This window comes from Ahaetulla prasina, chromosome 13, assembly GCF_028640845.1.
Source record: "Ahaetulla prasina isolate Xishuangbanna chromosome 13, ASM2864084v1, whole genome shotgun sequence".
Classification (NCBI taxonomy): Eukaryota; Metazoa; Chordata; class Lepidosauria; order Squamata; family Colubridae; genus Ahaetulla; species Ahaetulla prasina.
This window is the reverse complement of record NC_080551.1, coordinates 1851709-1865511: the sequence shown is the minus strand read 5'-3', so window position 1 is coordinate 1865511 and position 13803 is coordinate 1851709. Positions and strand designations below refer to the sequence as shown.

The 13803-nt window shown below is 51.1% G+C and overlaps 1 protein-coding gene across 2 annotated transcripts in view; it reads left to right on the top strand.

The window, feature by feature from the left end:
* Nucleotides 1–13803, top strand: part of SPG11 (SPG11 vesicle trafficking associated, spatacsin) — a 46003-nt gene that overhangs the window by 29613 nt on the left and 2587 nt on the right. For both annotated transcript variants that reach the window (XM_058155720.1, XM_058155721.1), the window contains 12 exons: nt 394–501; nt 1746–1908; nt 2263–2477; nt 2871–3621; nt 4896–5038; nt 5154–5355; nt 5728–5865; nt 6528–6661; nt 7341–7448; nt 8947–9115; nt 10658–10746; nt 11020–11175. In XM_058155720.1, coding sequence (XP_058011703.1) covers nt 394–501; nt 1746–1908; nt 2263–2477; nt 2871–3621; nt 4896–5038; nt 5154–5355; nt 5728–5865; nt 6528–6661; nt 7341–7448; nt 8947–9115; nt 10658–10746; nt 11020–11175 — 2376 coding nt within the window. The remainder of the gene's footprint in view (nt 1–393; nt 502–1745; nt 1909–2262; nt 2478–2870; nt 3622–4895; nt 5039–5153; nt 5356–5727; nt 5866–6527; nt 6662–7340; nt 7449–8946; nt 9116–10657; nt 10747–11019; nt 11176–13803) is intronic.

Below are 13803 nucleotides of genomic sequence, written 5' to 3'. Positions count from 1 at the left end.
GGCCAGGGTCGCTATCCCAGCCCTCGGAGGCACGTGGCAGGGGCCACCAAAGCACATGTCTCTCTGCGGGGGAGAGGGGCAGGTTTCATGGAGTGCTGGGGAGGGAGGGATGAGGAAGAGCCAGAATCCTGGACTTGCGGGAGGCCCTGAGACGGGATTCGTGCTCTGTGCAAGAATCTGGATGACGGCTTTCTTCCTACCAAACGGCTGGCCAGACGTTGGCTTAAAGACACCTGGCAGACGAGAGCTCGCCTCTCCCTCAGAAGCGGATGAGAAGAGAGATTCTACCCCCTCCCTCTCTCCAGAACTCATCTTTTTTTCCTTCCAAAGATGTGCAACCCACTCTGGATAGAATTTGGGCACAGAATTCTTGATTTGTCTTCTGATATTCAGGATTCTCCTTTGCTGATAATGCTGGAAGTGTATGAATTGTGCATGGACTACAAAAATTACAGCCAAGCCAAGATCAAACTGCTCACATTTCAAGACAATCTTTCAAAAGTAAGCAGAAATTTAATTTGCTCCATGTAGCTTTTTCCAAACCTTTTCGTGTCCTGAAGGTCTCCTGGCTCCCAGGTGATCAGAATTCCCAGGGGTTCTGCCAGGGTGGTCCTTTCTTGGCTCCTGGATTTGTTCCTTTTCATCCCCTGTTGATGAGATCAAAGATGCGGAGCGCTTCTTGTGCCTGTTGTCTTAATGGTGGGGATGCCCAGTGGTGACCCATGGCTGTCACCTTCACAAGCAGGGACATCAGGGAGCTTGTATCTACTCCATTCTCTCGTCTTTCTTGTGGCCAAACTTGGCTATTCAAGGCAAGGACTGTTTATTGTGGCTCTGCTGCCAGCAGAGATAGCTCCAGAGTCAGGGGAGAGGGAGCCTGGGCCAGCTTCGGAGCCTTTGGAAGGCTCTGATAAGGAAGCAGCGACAGAGACAGAGGCAGAGACAGGGCATTCTGTCCTCCCCCAGGTGGAGAGGCAGCTGTCTTCAGGGCCTGAGCTGAGTGAGGGGGAGGAACAGATGGGGTCCATCCCAGGTGTGCCTATGAATAGAAAGGAGAGGAGAGCAAAGGAAAGCAATAAGCCGGCTCTCAGGGACAGACAATAGCCAGCCCCTCCCATGCTGGGAAATAAATAGGAGGGGTTTGGGAGTGGCCAGTTGTTGCAAACAACTGTTCATTTCTAGCATACAAACAATTCAGATTTCTTGGATAAACCCAGGTTTGTTGGGACTAATTACGTTTGATTTTTTTTGTTTATCCCTGTGAATAAAAGACTGTTACTGCCCTGTTATAAAAAAGGGGGTGGTTTACTTGCGAATAAACATTTGATCATTGCTTGCGAAGGCTGGATCCGACCTCTGTTTTGGAATCCTGCTTCTCCCACAGGGGGGCAAAGGAGTGTGGCCCCCTGGTGCTTGTCAGGAGGCCAGGTAGCGAGAGAAGGGCACATTCCGCTCCTGATTTAGGAACAGATATTGGGGGAAGTTGTACATTTTGAGGGCGAAGAGGCTGGTCCCGTAAAGGGCCTTTCTCAAGGCAGAGGCCTTGCTCAGCAAAGCAGAGTTTTCAGTGGAAGGAGACGTCACCTGGCCCTTGTGTGTACAAGCATTTCTTTGTGCACAGACTTCCCAGGTAGCAAAATGGTTGCTGCTTGAGTGGCTTTTGATGCAAGCAGTTTTATTTTGTACTGGAGCTGCAGAGGAAAGGTGTTGAAACCGTCTTGCCCTGTGATCTGTTCTTCCTGCAGGCGGAAGCGCAGTGTGAGAGGGGGCTGCCCGTCCTTCCTGGGCCCTGGATGGAGTTGCAGGCCTCCTTCCTGCTCAACCTGATGCTGCACCAGTGCAGAACAGAGTACGAATTCAGAAAACTCCTCCAGCTGCTTGCAGATGCAGGAACTGCTCTTCTCCATGGCAAGGACCCTCCCGTCTCTTCCCTTCTCTGCTGTGGCTGAGACTGCTGGGGGCTCTGGACAGCCTTACCTATATCAGGTGGCAGTAAATTGCCTGCTGATGTGACAGTCGGTGGCCGTTTTGGAGAATAGGGTGCTGGATTCGGTTGGGCCCCGTTGGCTAATTTAGCTGCAGGGCTTCCCTGGTTTTGATGTTAGGTTCTGTCTCAACTGGGGTGCCTCAGCTATGCAGCCCTGTTGGGGGCAGGGGGGGACTCAAGAAAAGCCCCTTTGCTCCATTCCTAAAGTCCGCCTTGTTGTTCAGCTACAGGCTGCCCTATCCTGTCACTATTGCTCTTCTCCTCTTTGGGTGCAGGACCAGATCTGAAGAAGCTCAGTGCCCTCGGTGCCATCCTGAAAGATTCACCCAGCTCCATCAGTCGGACTCTGCTGAGCAACTACAGCTTTGAGCGGTTTCAGGAGGAGAGCCAGCGGATTCTGGAGCAGCTGCAGGAGAGCAGCTCCTTCTCTGTGGCTCGCAAAGTAGCAGAGCTGGCAGCACTGCCTATAGACAATGTGGTCATTCAGGAGGTACCCTGGAGTCAAGCCTTGTTTGTTTTTATTCCTGCTGATTGTGTTTCAGTATCATCCTGTTGGTGGCTGCTTTCCCCTCCCCCCCTTGTCTGGTGCAGCTGTGTGTCCAGATCTCCATTGGGCCAGTGGGCCTTCTGCTTTCCCAGCACTGTTTGGGACCCCTGCCAGCCTGAGGCAGCCTGGCCTTCACAAACCACACTCGGCTCTCCAGAGTTCACTGAACCTCTGCCAGGAAGAGGGGCTGAACAGGAAGGGCGGGAGAGGCACCCGCGGTGGGATGGGGTGGGGGGGTGGGGGAAGCCATCCCTGGGATCATGAGGTTCCGTGTCAGATAATCATTTCTGTGCTGTGAAGTTCCTTGGCTCTGATGGTTGTTTATGTCCTTCCCAGGTGCTCCAAAACCTCCTCCTCTTGAAACAGGTTGGCCACTGGACTCAAAAACGGACAAGGGTTGAGTTCTGGAAGAAGTGCCACGAGAACTATGTGCAAAATGCCATCTCGAATCGAGCTGCCTCAGGCTTCTTCTCAGCTCAGGCAGACTTGGTCTCGGAGGGCCCGGAGGACGAGAGGGTTTCCAGCATCTTAGAGAGGCAACTCCTGCTTACTTTAGCTGGACACTGGCTAGCCAGAAGCGACCCGGTTCCTGTTGATGATCTGGAAAAGATAGAGAGGGGAATTTGGTGGTGCCACATCAGACGACAAACTTTCAGCCAAGGCCCAGGGCAGATGGAGCCCAGAGGTCCGCGCCAGATTTCCATAAGTAGTGAGCTGTCCTTTGACTCCTTGGCCAAGGAATTCTGCTTTTCTAAGGTTGCTGCTTTAAACATCCCGAAGTACCTGGAGCTCAGAGGTTTCCCTTCCCAGGATACATCCACAGTTACGCTTTCCGAAGCTGAAGCGGCGTCACTGAGCTTTCTGATTGGACGCCTTCTGGATGAAGGGAGCGTGCACGAAGCTGCCCGAGTTTGCCGCTATTTCAGCTTCTACAGCAGAGACGTTGCACTGATCTTGCATTGCAGAATACTGGCCTTGGGGGAGGATGCCCAGGGCGGCTTTCATCCAGAGATCCAGGCTCTCCTGGCAGCTGAGAACAACAAGAGGCACAGAGAAGCGGCACCCGAAAAGAAACGGTTGAAGAGTTGTAAGTTGCATCCAGCATGAAACATGCGAGTGAGACCAGTTAGTCTCTCATAGGCCATTGTGCTCTTTCCTCATAGCATTGCACTTAGACTTACGTATTGCTCCACAGTGCTTTACAGCACTCTCTGGGCATTTTACAGAGTCAGCCTGTTGTCCCCCAACCATCTGGGTCCTCATTTTACCCATCTCGGAAGGACGGAAGGCTGAGTCAACCTTGAGCCCTGTCAGGATCCAATTCCTGACTAGGGCAGAGTCAGGCTGCCAGGCTGCTTTCTAACCACTGCGCCACCCACGGCTCCTTATAGCCCATTTGCCTTTGTTTGCCAGCCTGCTTCTGTGGTAAGGCAGCATGAGTGGTGGCAGTGGGGTTTTCCGCTGGCCATTCTACCGGGAAGGTAGGCCTCCTGTTTCAATTTTGCCCTTCCGACATTTTAAAATCACTGCAGGTAGTCCTTGGCTTATGACCATGCAAAGTTACAGAAGCATTGAATGAATGGTCCTCAGAGTTCCAGCCTCCCCACAATTACATGATCGCCATCTGTGCGCTTGGTGACCGACCGGCTCACGGTTACGACGGTTGCGGCTCCCGGCATCATGTGATGCTATTTGCAACCTTCCCTGCCAGCTTCCTCAGAAAGTCAGTGGGGAAGCCAGCAAAGCAAGTTACAAGTCTCCTCCTTCCCGAGTCCCTCTGCGCTTGCCCCATGCTGGCCCCTCACCCCTCTGAGCCTTGGCTGAAGCTCCCTTCCCCTTCCCCAGCCACTGGTGCACCCTGCACACCCTCACAGTGCCTCCCTTGTACACCCTCCCCAAGGCTCACCATGCCACCTTTGCACACTTCCGCACCCCAGTGCATGCCACTCCTTGCTGCCCCTCTCACGCAGCCCCCATGCACCCTCCCCCACCCGCCATCAGTCACTTGCTACCTGCTAGCTGGCCTGCTTGCAACTTCCTGGCAGCAGGAAGTTTCCTCCGCTAAAGATCGTGGGATCGGGACTGCAATCAGCCTTTACCATCCCCTCACTTAGCAATAGAAATTCCCAATGACTGTTGTAAGCCAAGGACCACTTGTGCCATTTCCCCCCTCCAGAAATAAGTGGAGAAGGCTGGTGCCATTCAGCAATTCATTTGCAAGTCCACAGGTTCTGTGGGTTCAGAATTTGTGAGTGTGGCAAGTGGGGGTGGGGGGAATGCATCTTAGGCTCCCCTTCCCCCCCCCCCCGGTCTATTGTTCTGGCTGTTTGCTCAACTCCGAGATCTTGGGTTTCTTTTTAGCCTCAAGCCTCGATTCCTGGTCGTCCGTGGGGGGCTCCTCTCCGGATAGTGGAGTGGTCGGCAGTCTGCAGACTTTAGTTGCAGAATGTGTGCATGGTCGGAATTATTGTCGACAGACTCTCTACCTTTACGAACTCTCCAAGGTACGTCGCTGGGGTCTGGAATCAGGGGGTGAAGGACAAGCAGCCCTCATGCCTCAAGCGGGAAGGTAAATGATCTGACTCTTCTGCCCCCCCTCCCCCCCTTGGCTCTCTGCAGGAGCTGGGCTGTTCCTTCAGTGAGATTGCCATCCACGATTCAGAGAAGCTGCTTCGGGCAATCCTGTCCTCCCAGCAGCCAGACTGGTACAAGAAGGCCCAGGCTTTCATCACCAACCAGAGGCTGGAGCCAGGGGCTGTGGCTGAGCTTGTGGCAGAGGAAATCACACGTGAGCTTCTGGCGCCTTTGGAAGGAAGAGGCAGTAAGTCCACTCTTGGTCTCTGCTTGGGAACACCAATGGATAGTTGCTGCTTGCTGGACTTTGGCCAAGCCTTGTCATTTCACACTTCTCTTTTGATGGGTTTTGATGATTTGATTGATTTTGATAGGGTCTCCTGCTCGAGCAGGGCCTGAACCGCCAAGGTCCCTTCCAGTTCTTCTTCTAGGTTGTTTCTGTGTTCTCTTGATTGCTGCTGTACCATGTTTGCTCTGCATTTGCCTTTTTAACCTAAGTTCTGTCAGGACTGTAGCTCACATGACCATTATTTCATCAAATTATGCCATGCTACTGAAGGAATATAATATAATTCCCTGGACCAGAGGAGAGACGCAGCCTGTCTTATTTTATGTACAGAGCAAACTCCAGGCCTGAGTCTTGCGGAGGAGAGCCAGAGGTTCCTGCAACTGGCCAAGCTTTGCCAGGACCACACGGTTGTCGGCATGAAGCTGCTGGATAAGGTTTCCTCCATGCCACATGGGGAGCTTGCCTGTAGTAAGTTTGTGGCGGATAGAAAATGGGTCCTTGTGAGGTTGGAATTTAAGGTTAGGTTTGTGAGGACTTCTGAGTCTCAACTCAGACTGAAATCCAACATACGTACCCTTTGGCAATGATCTCATGAAGATCTATTGGCCAGGGGAATCTGGGTCGCCTTCGACCTCATCTTCATGTTGTGTCTCTTGCTCCCCCTCCTTGCATAGTCCATATTGACACAACATGGTGACACGTATTGAAACTCTGCCATCGTGTTCCTGAGGATCAAAGCTCAGAAGTCGGTGCTTCCTCCGTGGAGGCCCCTGCTTGCCTGCTTTTCTTCTCTGTACCTCTATGTCTTGGGAGTCCTGGGGGGAGGGGGGATTCTTTGATGATGTGCTAATGTTTCCAAGAGAAACAAAGTGGAAGAGTTGGGAAAAACTGGCAAAGGATGAATCCGTGACCATGTTGTCTGTTCCCTCCTTTGAACAACATTTGCTTTGTCTTGGATCAGATGGGAACTCTGGTCCTCCCATTGGCTGAAATGCAACTCCCAACATCCCTGGTCATTGTCCACGTTGGCTGAATTGCTGGGTATTGTAGTTTAGTCGCATGTGGGAGTACGCCAGGGTGAGTGTGCAGCACGAGCGTTTGTTCGCGGAACATTTGTTCTCCTTCCTTAGCTGTGGAGCTCCTGATCCTGGCCCACAACTGCTTCAGCTTGACTTGTCACATGGAGGGCATCACTCGGGTCCTCCAAGCTGCCCGGCTGCTCACAGATGAACACTTGGCGCCAAAGGAAGAGTTCGGCCTCGTGGTAGGTCAGCTCCTCCCAGAGAGGGATGGGCTGCAGTGGGCGGGTCCCTTCAGGATTGTGGAGCAGAAGCCAAAATCTTTGGGGCTGTTAGCTGGAGGCTGCAGCTCCTGACAGGGCAGAGAGAGTGTCCTCATCTGACCTTAGGATCTGCTCATTCTCAGCTTCTCAGTGGAGGCAGGTACAGGTAGTCCTCGACTTACAACCACAATGGAGCCCAAAATTTCCATTGTTAAGTGAATCCTGCAGCGTTTAAGTTAGTAACACCGTTGTTAAGTGAATCTGGCTTCCCCATTGGCTTTGCTTGTCAGAAGGTTGGAGAAGGGAATCGTGTGACCCCAGGACACTGCAGCCGTCATAAGTATGAGTCAGTTGCCAAGCGTCTGAATTTTGATCATGTGACCATGGAGATGCTGCCGATGATTGCAAGTGTGAAAAATGATAAGCCACTTTTCTCAGTGCTGTTGTAACTTTGAACGGTCACTAAATGAACTGTTGTAAGTCGAGGACTTACTGTTTTGACTGGGACTCCAGAACACCCTTTCTGAAGCTGGCTGGATTTCAGGAAGTGGTAGATACGGCCCAGCCCCAATGGTGCCCTTATGGGAGGAGTAGAGTTCTTGTGAATGGAGGTTGGCAAGCCTGTGGCCTCACTCAGCTGAACGTTCTTCTCTCCCCAAAGGTTCGCCTTCTCACCGGTATTGGCAGGTACAATGAGATGACCTACATCTTTGACCTGCTGCACGAAAAGCATTACTTTGAGGTGCTGATGAGAAAGAAGCTGGACCCGGTAGGCCTTATGAACCAGATCTGCTTTCCCCGGGCCGGTGCTACTTTGGCATCGATGCCTTGGCTGCTCCCTTCCCTTTGTAAACCACTTAAAAAAGGGCTGTAAAAAACACCGTGAAGCGGTACATAAGTCTAAGCACCATCGCTGTAACTATATCGAAGAGAGTCAAGGTGGGGCAGTTTTGAGTTTCTTCCCAACCTCATCCTGTCCTTCCAGCAAAGGAGGAACTTGCAATCAAGTAGTCTGGCAGGATTCTAGAGCAGATCATAAGGTTTTAAAGACTTAAAAGCAACGTAGTCATCACCAGAAATCAATTTGGACTTGTTCAGAACTTCCTCCTCTTTTATGGCATCTCTTTGTAGCAGGAGGGCACTGGGCTGATAGGCGGAAGGGAGGACTCCTTCAAAAGTCCCCGGGAATCATCATCCCACCACTGCTGCCTTCTCTTCCTGCCATGGCGGCACAAGGGATGACAGGAAATGATGATAATGGTCTATGAGATTTGATGCTTTTATATTGTATAATTCTGGGCAGCAGAATTTATTTTATTTATTTGTTTATTTAGTCATGTTTACTTAGTGTATATTGGAGTTGGTGACCCTGTGAGAGCTGTATGCATCTTTCATCTAAAATAAGGCATCCCCTGATAATAAGCTCAGTCGGGATTTTGAGCGCATGGCAATAAAGCCAAGCACTTATTTCAGGGTTCAAAAAAATATAAGGCAGGGTCTTATTTTGGGGGAAACACAGCAATATATACCAATTCGTGTACATTCAAAGTGACAGTAAAGTTATTCGAAGTCTAAGCAGCCATAATCCCGCCCCCTCCAACCCCAACGGTTATTATCTTCCAGCTGGGCCCAGGATTATTCGTTTAAGGTTTGTTTTAGAAAGGAGAACAGCAACTATTCTGGAACTTTGGAGAGCAGAATGCCAAACATTAAACTGCAAAGGACATAGAAGCCTAAAATGCAATCAGCGGTTTAACATGAAACTCTGAGAAAAACATGAGATGGCATTGATTTGCTAATAACCAAGGAAAGTTTTACTGCCCGGAGTTTCCAATTATTTCGAAGTGTGTTGCCTTGAAGAAAGTCAAGGCCTGTTTTTTTATCATTCCAAAGGGCAGAACATGGAATATTGGACTTAAGTAAAAGGAAGGTAGATTCCGAATCTAGTCTTAGGGAAAACCTTCCTGCTTTGAGCAGTTCAGCAGTGGAAGCCTTGATCCAGAGTGATCTCCTGCTCGGTGGACATGCTCAGGGGTAGCAGTCACCAATCTGGGATGCGCTCAGTCGGCGGCTGGGTCGAGATCACCTCAAATCCCCCCTCGCCCCCACCCCTTCCTTGTATTCTGCCTTTGTGAAGGACCGCTATCTCCTGAACAGTGGAGGGGGAGGCCTGGGCCACGTGGCCCGGTGGGATTGGCTGCTTGGGACTGTGTGGCAGACAGATGCCAGTTGTCCTCTTGCTGCACCTCTCCCTCTCCCTCTGGCAGAACGGGACCCTCAAGACCGCCCTGCTAGACTACATCAAGCGTTGCCGCCCCGGAGACAGTGAGAAGCACAACATGATTGCCCTCTGCTTCAGCATGTGCCGGGAGATTGGGGAGAACCACGAGGCTGCGGCCAATGTCCAGCTGAAGCTCATTGAATCTCAGCCATGGGGTAAGGGCTCACCTGTCCAGGTAGACCCTCTGGGTGGGTGGAGGCTGCACTCGGGGATCCATCGGGCCGGGCTGCTCAAGGTTTGGTGGTCCTGCTGCTTGTTCTTCTCCTGAGGAAGCCAAGAAGACTGAGGGCCCAGCTCCGCTTTCTCTTCCCTTCAGGCTTTGAGGAAGGGGGGAAATATGCCTGATGGGCAGCAGAGACCCCTGCAGGGCTCCTCAGAAACTGTCTCTCTCTTGTGGCCCCAAACTAAATTCCCAGGCAGAAGGTCCATGCAGGAGGGTGGTGGGAGCTGCGTTTCACAGGGTCCCCTTCAGGCAAGAGCCTCCATGGAGTCAGCTGCTCTGGGCTGCAGAGTCCTCTAGAACAGGGGTCTCCAACCTTTGCAACTTTTAAGACTTGTGGACCAACTCCCAGAGTTCCTCAGCCATCTTTGCTTGGCTGAGAAACTCTGGGAGTTGAAGTCCACAAGTCTTAAAGTTGCCAAGGTTGAAGACCTCCGCTCTAGAAGCCGATCTGCAAATTAAGCTGCTTTTTGGCTGCTGCTGGGATGGGCAAAGAGCCTCCAGCAGTAACTGCAACACAATTGCACTTCTAAGCCTATGAAAACTCTCATAGCTTGGACCTGGTGATACTGTCAGGCCCTGCCTGGCCAGTCTTCTCAAGAAAGCAGAACTGATTTCACACTTTGACTGGAAGGTTGTGATAGCAAGAGATCTAGGCAGGAATTAGCTTTTCGAAACGTTCGATTAAAGCAGTGCAGACCGAGCGCCTCCCGAAGTCCAATCCCTGCGTGTGAAGATGTTAAGGGAAACTCCCGCCAAGTGGGGTGATAAACGCTGGTCTCCAAGGCAACACTGCTGCTCTTCTCCAGGGACGAGATAAGGCAGCTGCAGTGCAAGGCCCAGTCCTTTCCCCCTCCCAAGGTCCCGAAAATTACAGTAAAGCAAAGCAAGAAATAGAAACAGAAACTGCATACAGAGATTCCTCCACCTAAGCCTCCCCCCTCCCCCCAGAATGACAGCGTCCCTATAGGGATCTATGGGGCTGGACAGACACCTGTGTTTCCTTGGCCTCTGGTCACATGAATCCTGTGCCAGCTGGATTTTCCCATTGCGGTTCCAGGGGTGAACTGGTGAGAAAATGAGGTTGCTTCTGTTGCTGGATTTCATGGCTGGCTGGTGGAACAGCCCTCACTCCTCGGGAGTGTTTCCAAGGAAGCCCCTTCAGGCCTGAGCTTTTCCAACCAAGAGTTCTGTTGTTGTATCTTCTTCGGGGGGGGGGGGTCCTCATCCAATTAGGTGGGGCAGCAGGACCATCGCCCTTTGCACCTGCTCCGGGGGGGGGGGGAGAGCGGTGGCCCGTGTCCAAAGCAGCTGGAGGGAGGCGGCTCTTGTTGTCTGGGCTGGTGAAATACCTCTGGTTCAGTTCTGGGTCACTTGCTGCCACCTGACTCCCCTCTGCCTGGGGAGAGTTTCATCCCACGATCCTGGGTGGGATTGCCATGATGGCCCAGGCCACCAGCTGCTCTCTTCCTTCTAGAGGAGAGCCTTCAGGATGTGCCAAGCTTGAAGAAGCTCCTGATGAAAGCCCTCACCCTCTTCCTAGATGCTGCCGAGAGCTACTCCAAGGTGAGATGGGGAATAAGGTGGTGCCTGGCGCACGGGTGTCTCCCAGGGCCACTGGCATCTTGTGGTGGGATCTGCAGCTGAGGGAGGGGTGGAGTATTGGTTTCAGCAAGCCGATAATGTCAGTAATGTCACCTTTGATTTGCCAAATGCTCAAAGCTGAAGGGTGGGTGTTGATGTCTCCCTTCTGGGTTTGGTGGGGTGGGGTGGGGGCAGGCGGTTGCACCCGGGGCTCCCTCCTTGCTCCGCCTGATGCCTCTCTGCTCTGGCGTTTAGGACTTCTGCGTGTGCCAGTCTTTGCGCTGCAAGAGGTTGACCAGGCTCATCACCCTGCAGCTCCACTTCCTGACCACTCAGCACAAAACCAAGTTGATTAACCTGAGGCGGAAGAGCTTGATGCCCTGTATCCTGGCCCTGCCCAGGTTCTACCAGGTGAGAAGGGCCTTCACCCCCTGGAAGAGGTGCTTTGCTTTATCTGAAAAGATATTAGAAGAAAAATGCCCGAAGGTGTCCTCTTTTCCTATCATTCCTCTTTGAGGGAGATGGGCGGTTCATAAATGCTAAATTAAATAAATAAATGAATGAATAAATATAAAACAAGCCTCTTAACCACTCAAAATTGCAGCAGGGCTGAACCAGTGCTCCTTGCACCCAGCTCTTGAAGTTCCGGCTGCCGCAGCATTCTCACAATCACATGGTTATGATTTGGGCATTGGGCATCCTGAGATCACATGACCATCATTTGCAAGCTGGGAAGCCATCAGGGAAAGTCTTCAGTCGCTCTGTCCGGCCAGCCTTCCTGTGCTCACTCGCCCGCCCTCCACCCCAGCAGCATCCCTGAGCTCACACTACTGGCCTTCCTCCCTCCATTCCTCTGCTGCTTGCACTGGCCCTCCTGGCCTCCCCTGCCCCACTGAGGCTCCTCCACCCTCTTTCCCAGGGGCTCCCACGGCTTCCCACTTAATGACCGTTCCTCTTGAGAAACAATATGTCAGCTTAATTAGAGTCACGACTTGGCTGGGCTGCCAAAGTTGCTGTGGCTAAGTCATGTGGTAGAATAGAATAGAATAGAATTTTTTATTGGCCAAGTGTGATTGGACACACAAGGAATTTGTCTTGGTGCATATGCTCTCAGTGTACATAAAAGAAAAGATACCTTCATCAAGGTACAACATTTACAATACAGATGATGGTCATAGGGTACAATTTAACACTTAATGATACAACACTTAATGATAAGCATAGGGTACAATAAGCAATCAGGAACAATCAATATAAATCATAAGGATTACCAGCACAAAGTTACAGCCATACAGTCATAAGTGGAAGGAGATGGGTGATGGGAACGATGGGAAGATTAATAGTAGTGCAGATTCAGTAAATAGTGTGACAGTGTTGATGGAATTATTTGTTTAGCAGAGTGATGGCCTTCGGGGGGAAACTGTTCTTGTGTCTAGTCGTTCTGGTGTGCAGTGCTCTATAGCGTCGTTTTGAGGGTAGGAGTTGAGGGATCTGTAAATATGTCACATCTTATGACCACCTTGCTTAGCGACAAAAATCCTGGTCCCAATTTTGTCGTAACAGGGAGGCTAATTATTTATTAGTAGCATTTTTTTACTTCTAACCACAATTGAGACCATAATTTTTGTTGCTAAACAAGATTATTGAGTCATGCCCAATATTATGACCTTTTCTGCCATGGTGGTTAAGTGAATCACAGCAGTTGGTACGTGAATCCAACTTCCCCCGTTGATGTTGCTTGTCGGAAGCTGGCTGGGAAGGTTGCGAGTGATGATCACGTGATCTGGGACACTGCAGCCCTTGTGAATAGATACCAGTTTTCAAGCACCTGAATTGTGACCTTGCGACCGTGGAGATGCTGCAAGTCCTAAGTGGGGAGCGCCAGTTGTAAGTCTCTTTTCCAGTGCAGTTGTGTCTCCAAATGGTGGCTAAATGAGTGGCTTTAAGTCGAAGGCTGTCTATAATGTTGTGTAATGAATAAAACCACCTAAAAAGCTCCAAATTCTGTAGCTGGGTACATTTGTGTAAAAAGCTGTATGATTTCCTCGTCCTGTCAGTGGGGACTTGGCAAAACCAGGCAGGTGAAGGAGGTCTGGAAACGAAGGCAGTTGTTGGCCCTGCGCTTCAGAGTCCGTCCCAGAGGAAGCCCAGATGGGGAGGGTGGTTGGGGTCCCATTGCAGTGGGAGTTCTGCTGGTTGCTCCTGTTGCATCGGTTCCAAGGACGGGAAGCAAGAGGCACAATGGATATTGCCAGAGAATCCCTTGGGATGATATTTTAGGAGAAAAGCAAGCCAGATTTTAACCTCAGCTGGCCTTTGAAGAAGCAGATGTCGTGGTTCCGAATAAAGAACCCAATCAAATCAGGACTCTTGAGGCTTCAGTCAGGCTCAAAAGACCTTTTACTGGGTACGTCGTATCAGCACCCTGAAAGTTGAAGCTCTAAAGAAAGCTCTAAGCCATCCCTGTGCTTGAGGGTAGTTAAAAGAATAGAAGCTCCACATACACACACACACCACACATACACACACACCCATGTCTTGGGTGACGTTAGCCAATCAGTCCGTCAGCAGCTTCCCCCTCAGTCTCAGCAGATGTTGCCATGACCTTGGCTCTCACGCCGATTCTGGCCGATGTTTTGTCTAGCCGGATAAGGCAACACATGCCAATACCTTCTGACTCCCCTCCACCCACCCAAGAGTGGCAACTGAGAAATGTAAGGAAAATAAGCACGGCCAAAGTTGTTTCGAGGGTTGACAGTAAACTCTTCAAAATATGCAGATGGCAGAAAGTCTCTGAGGGCAGCACACCCACCCACCCACCCACACACCCACCCCAGCATCCCTCTGCCAATCAGTAGCTGGCCGAGGCTGCCTGCCAGGCTCCTTTGATGAAAGTGCTAGAAGGACCAGCGTAGTCCTTGAGTTATGACACTAGTGGAGCCTGCTGTTTATATTCGGAAGTTAAGAGGACATTAAGGGATTCATCTTAAATGAATGAGCCCCATCCTGGTTCTCCCCTCCCTGTGCATTTGTTAATTG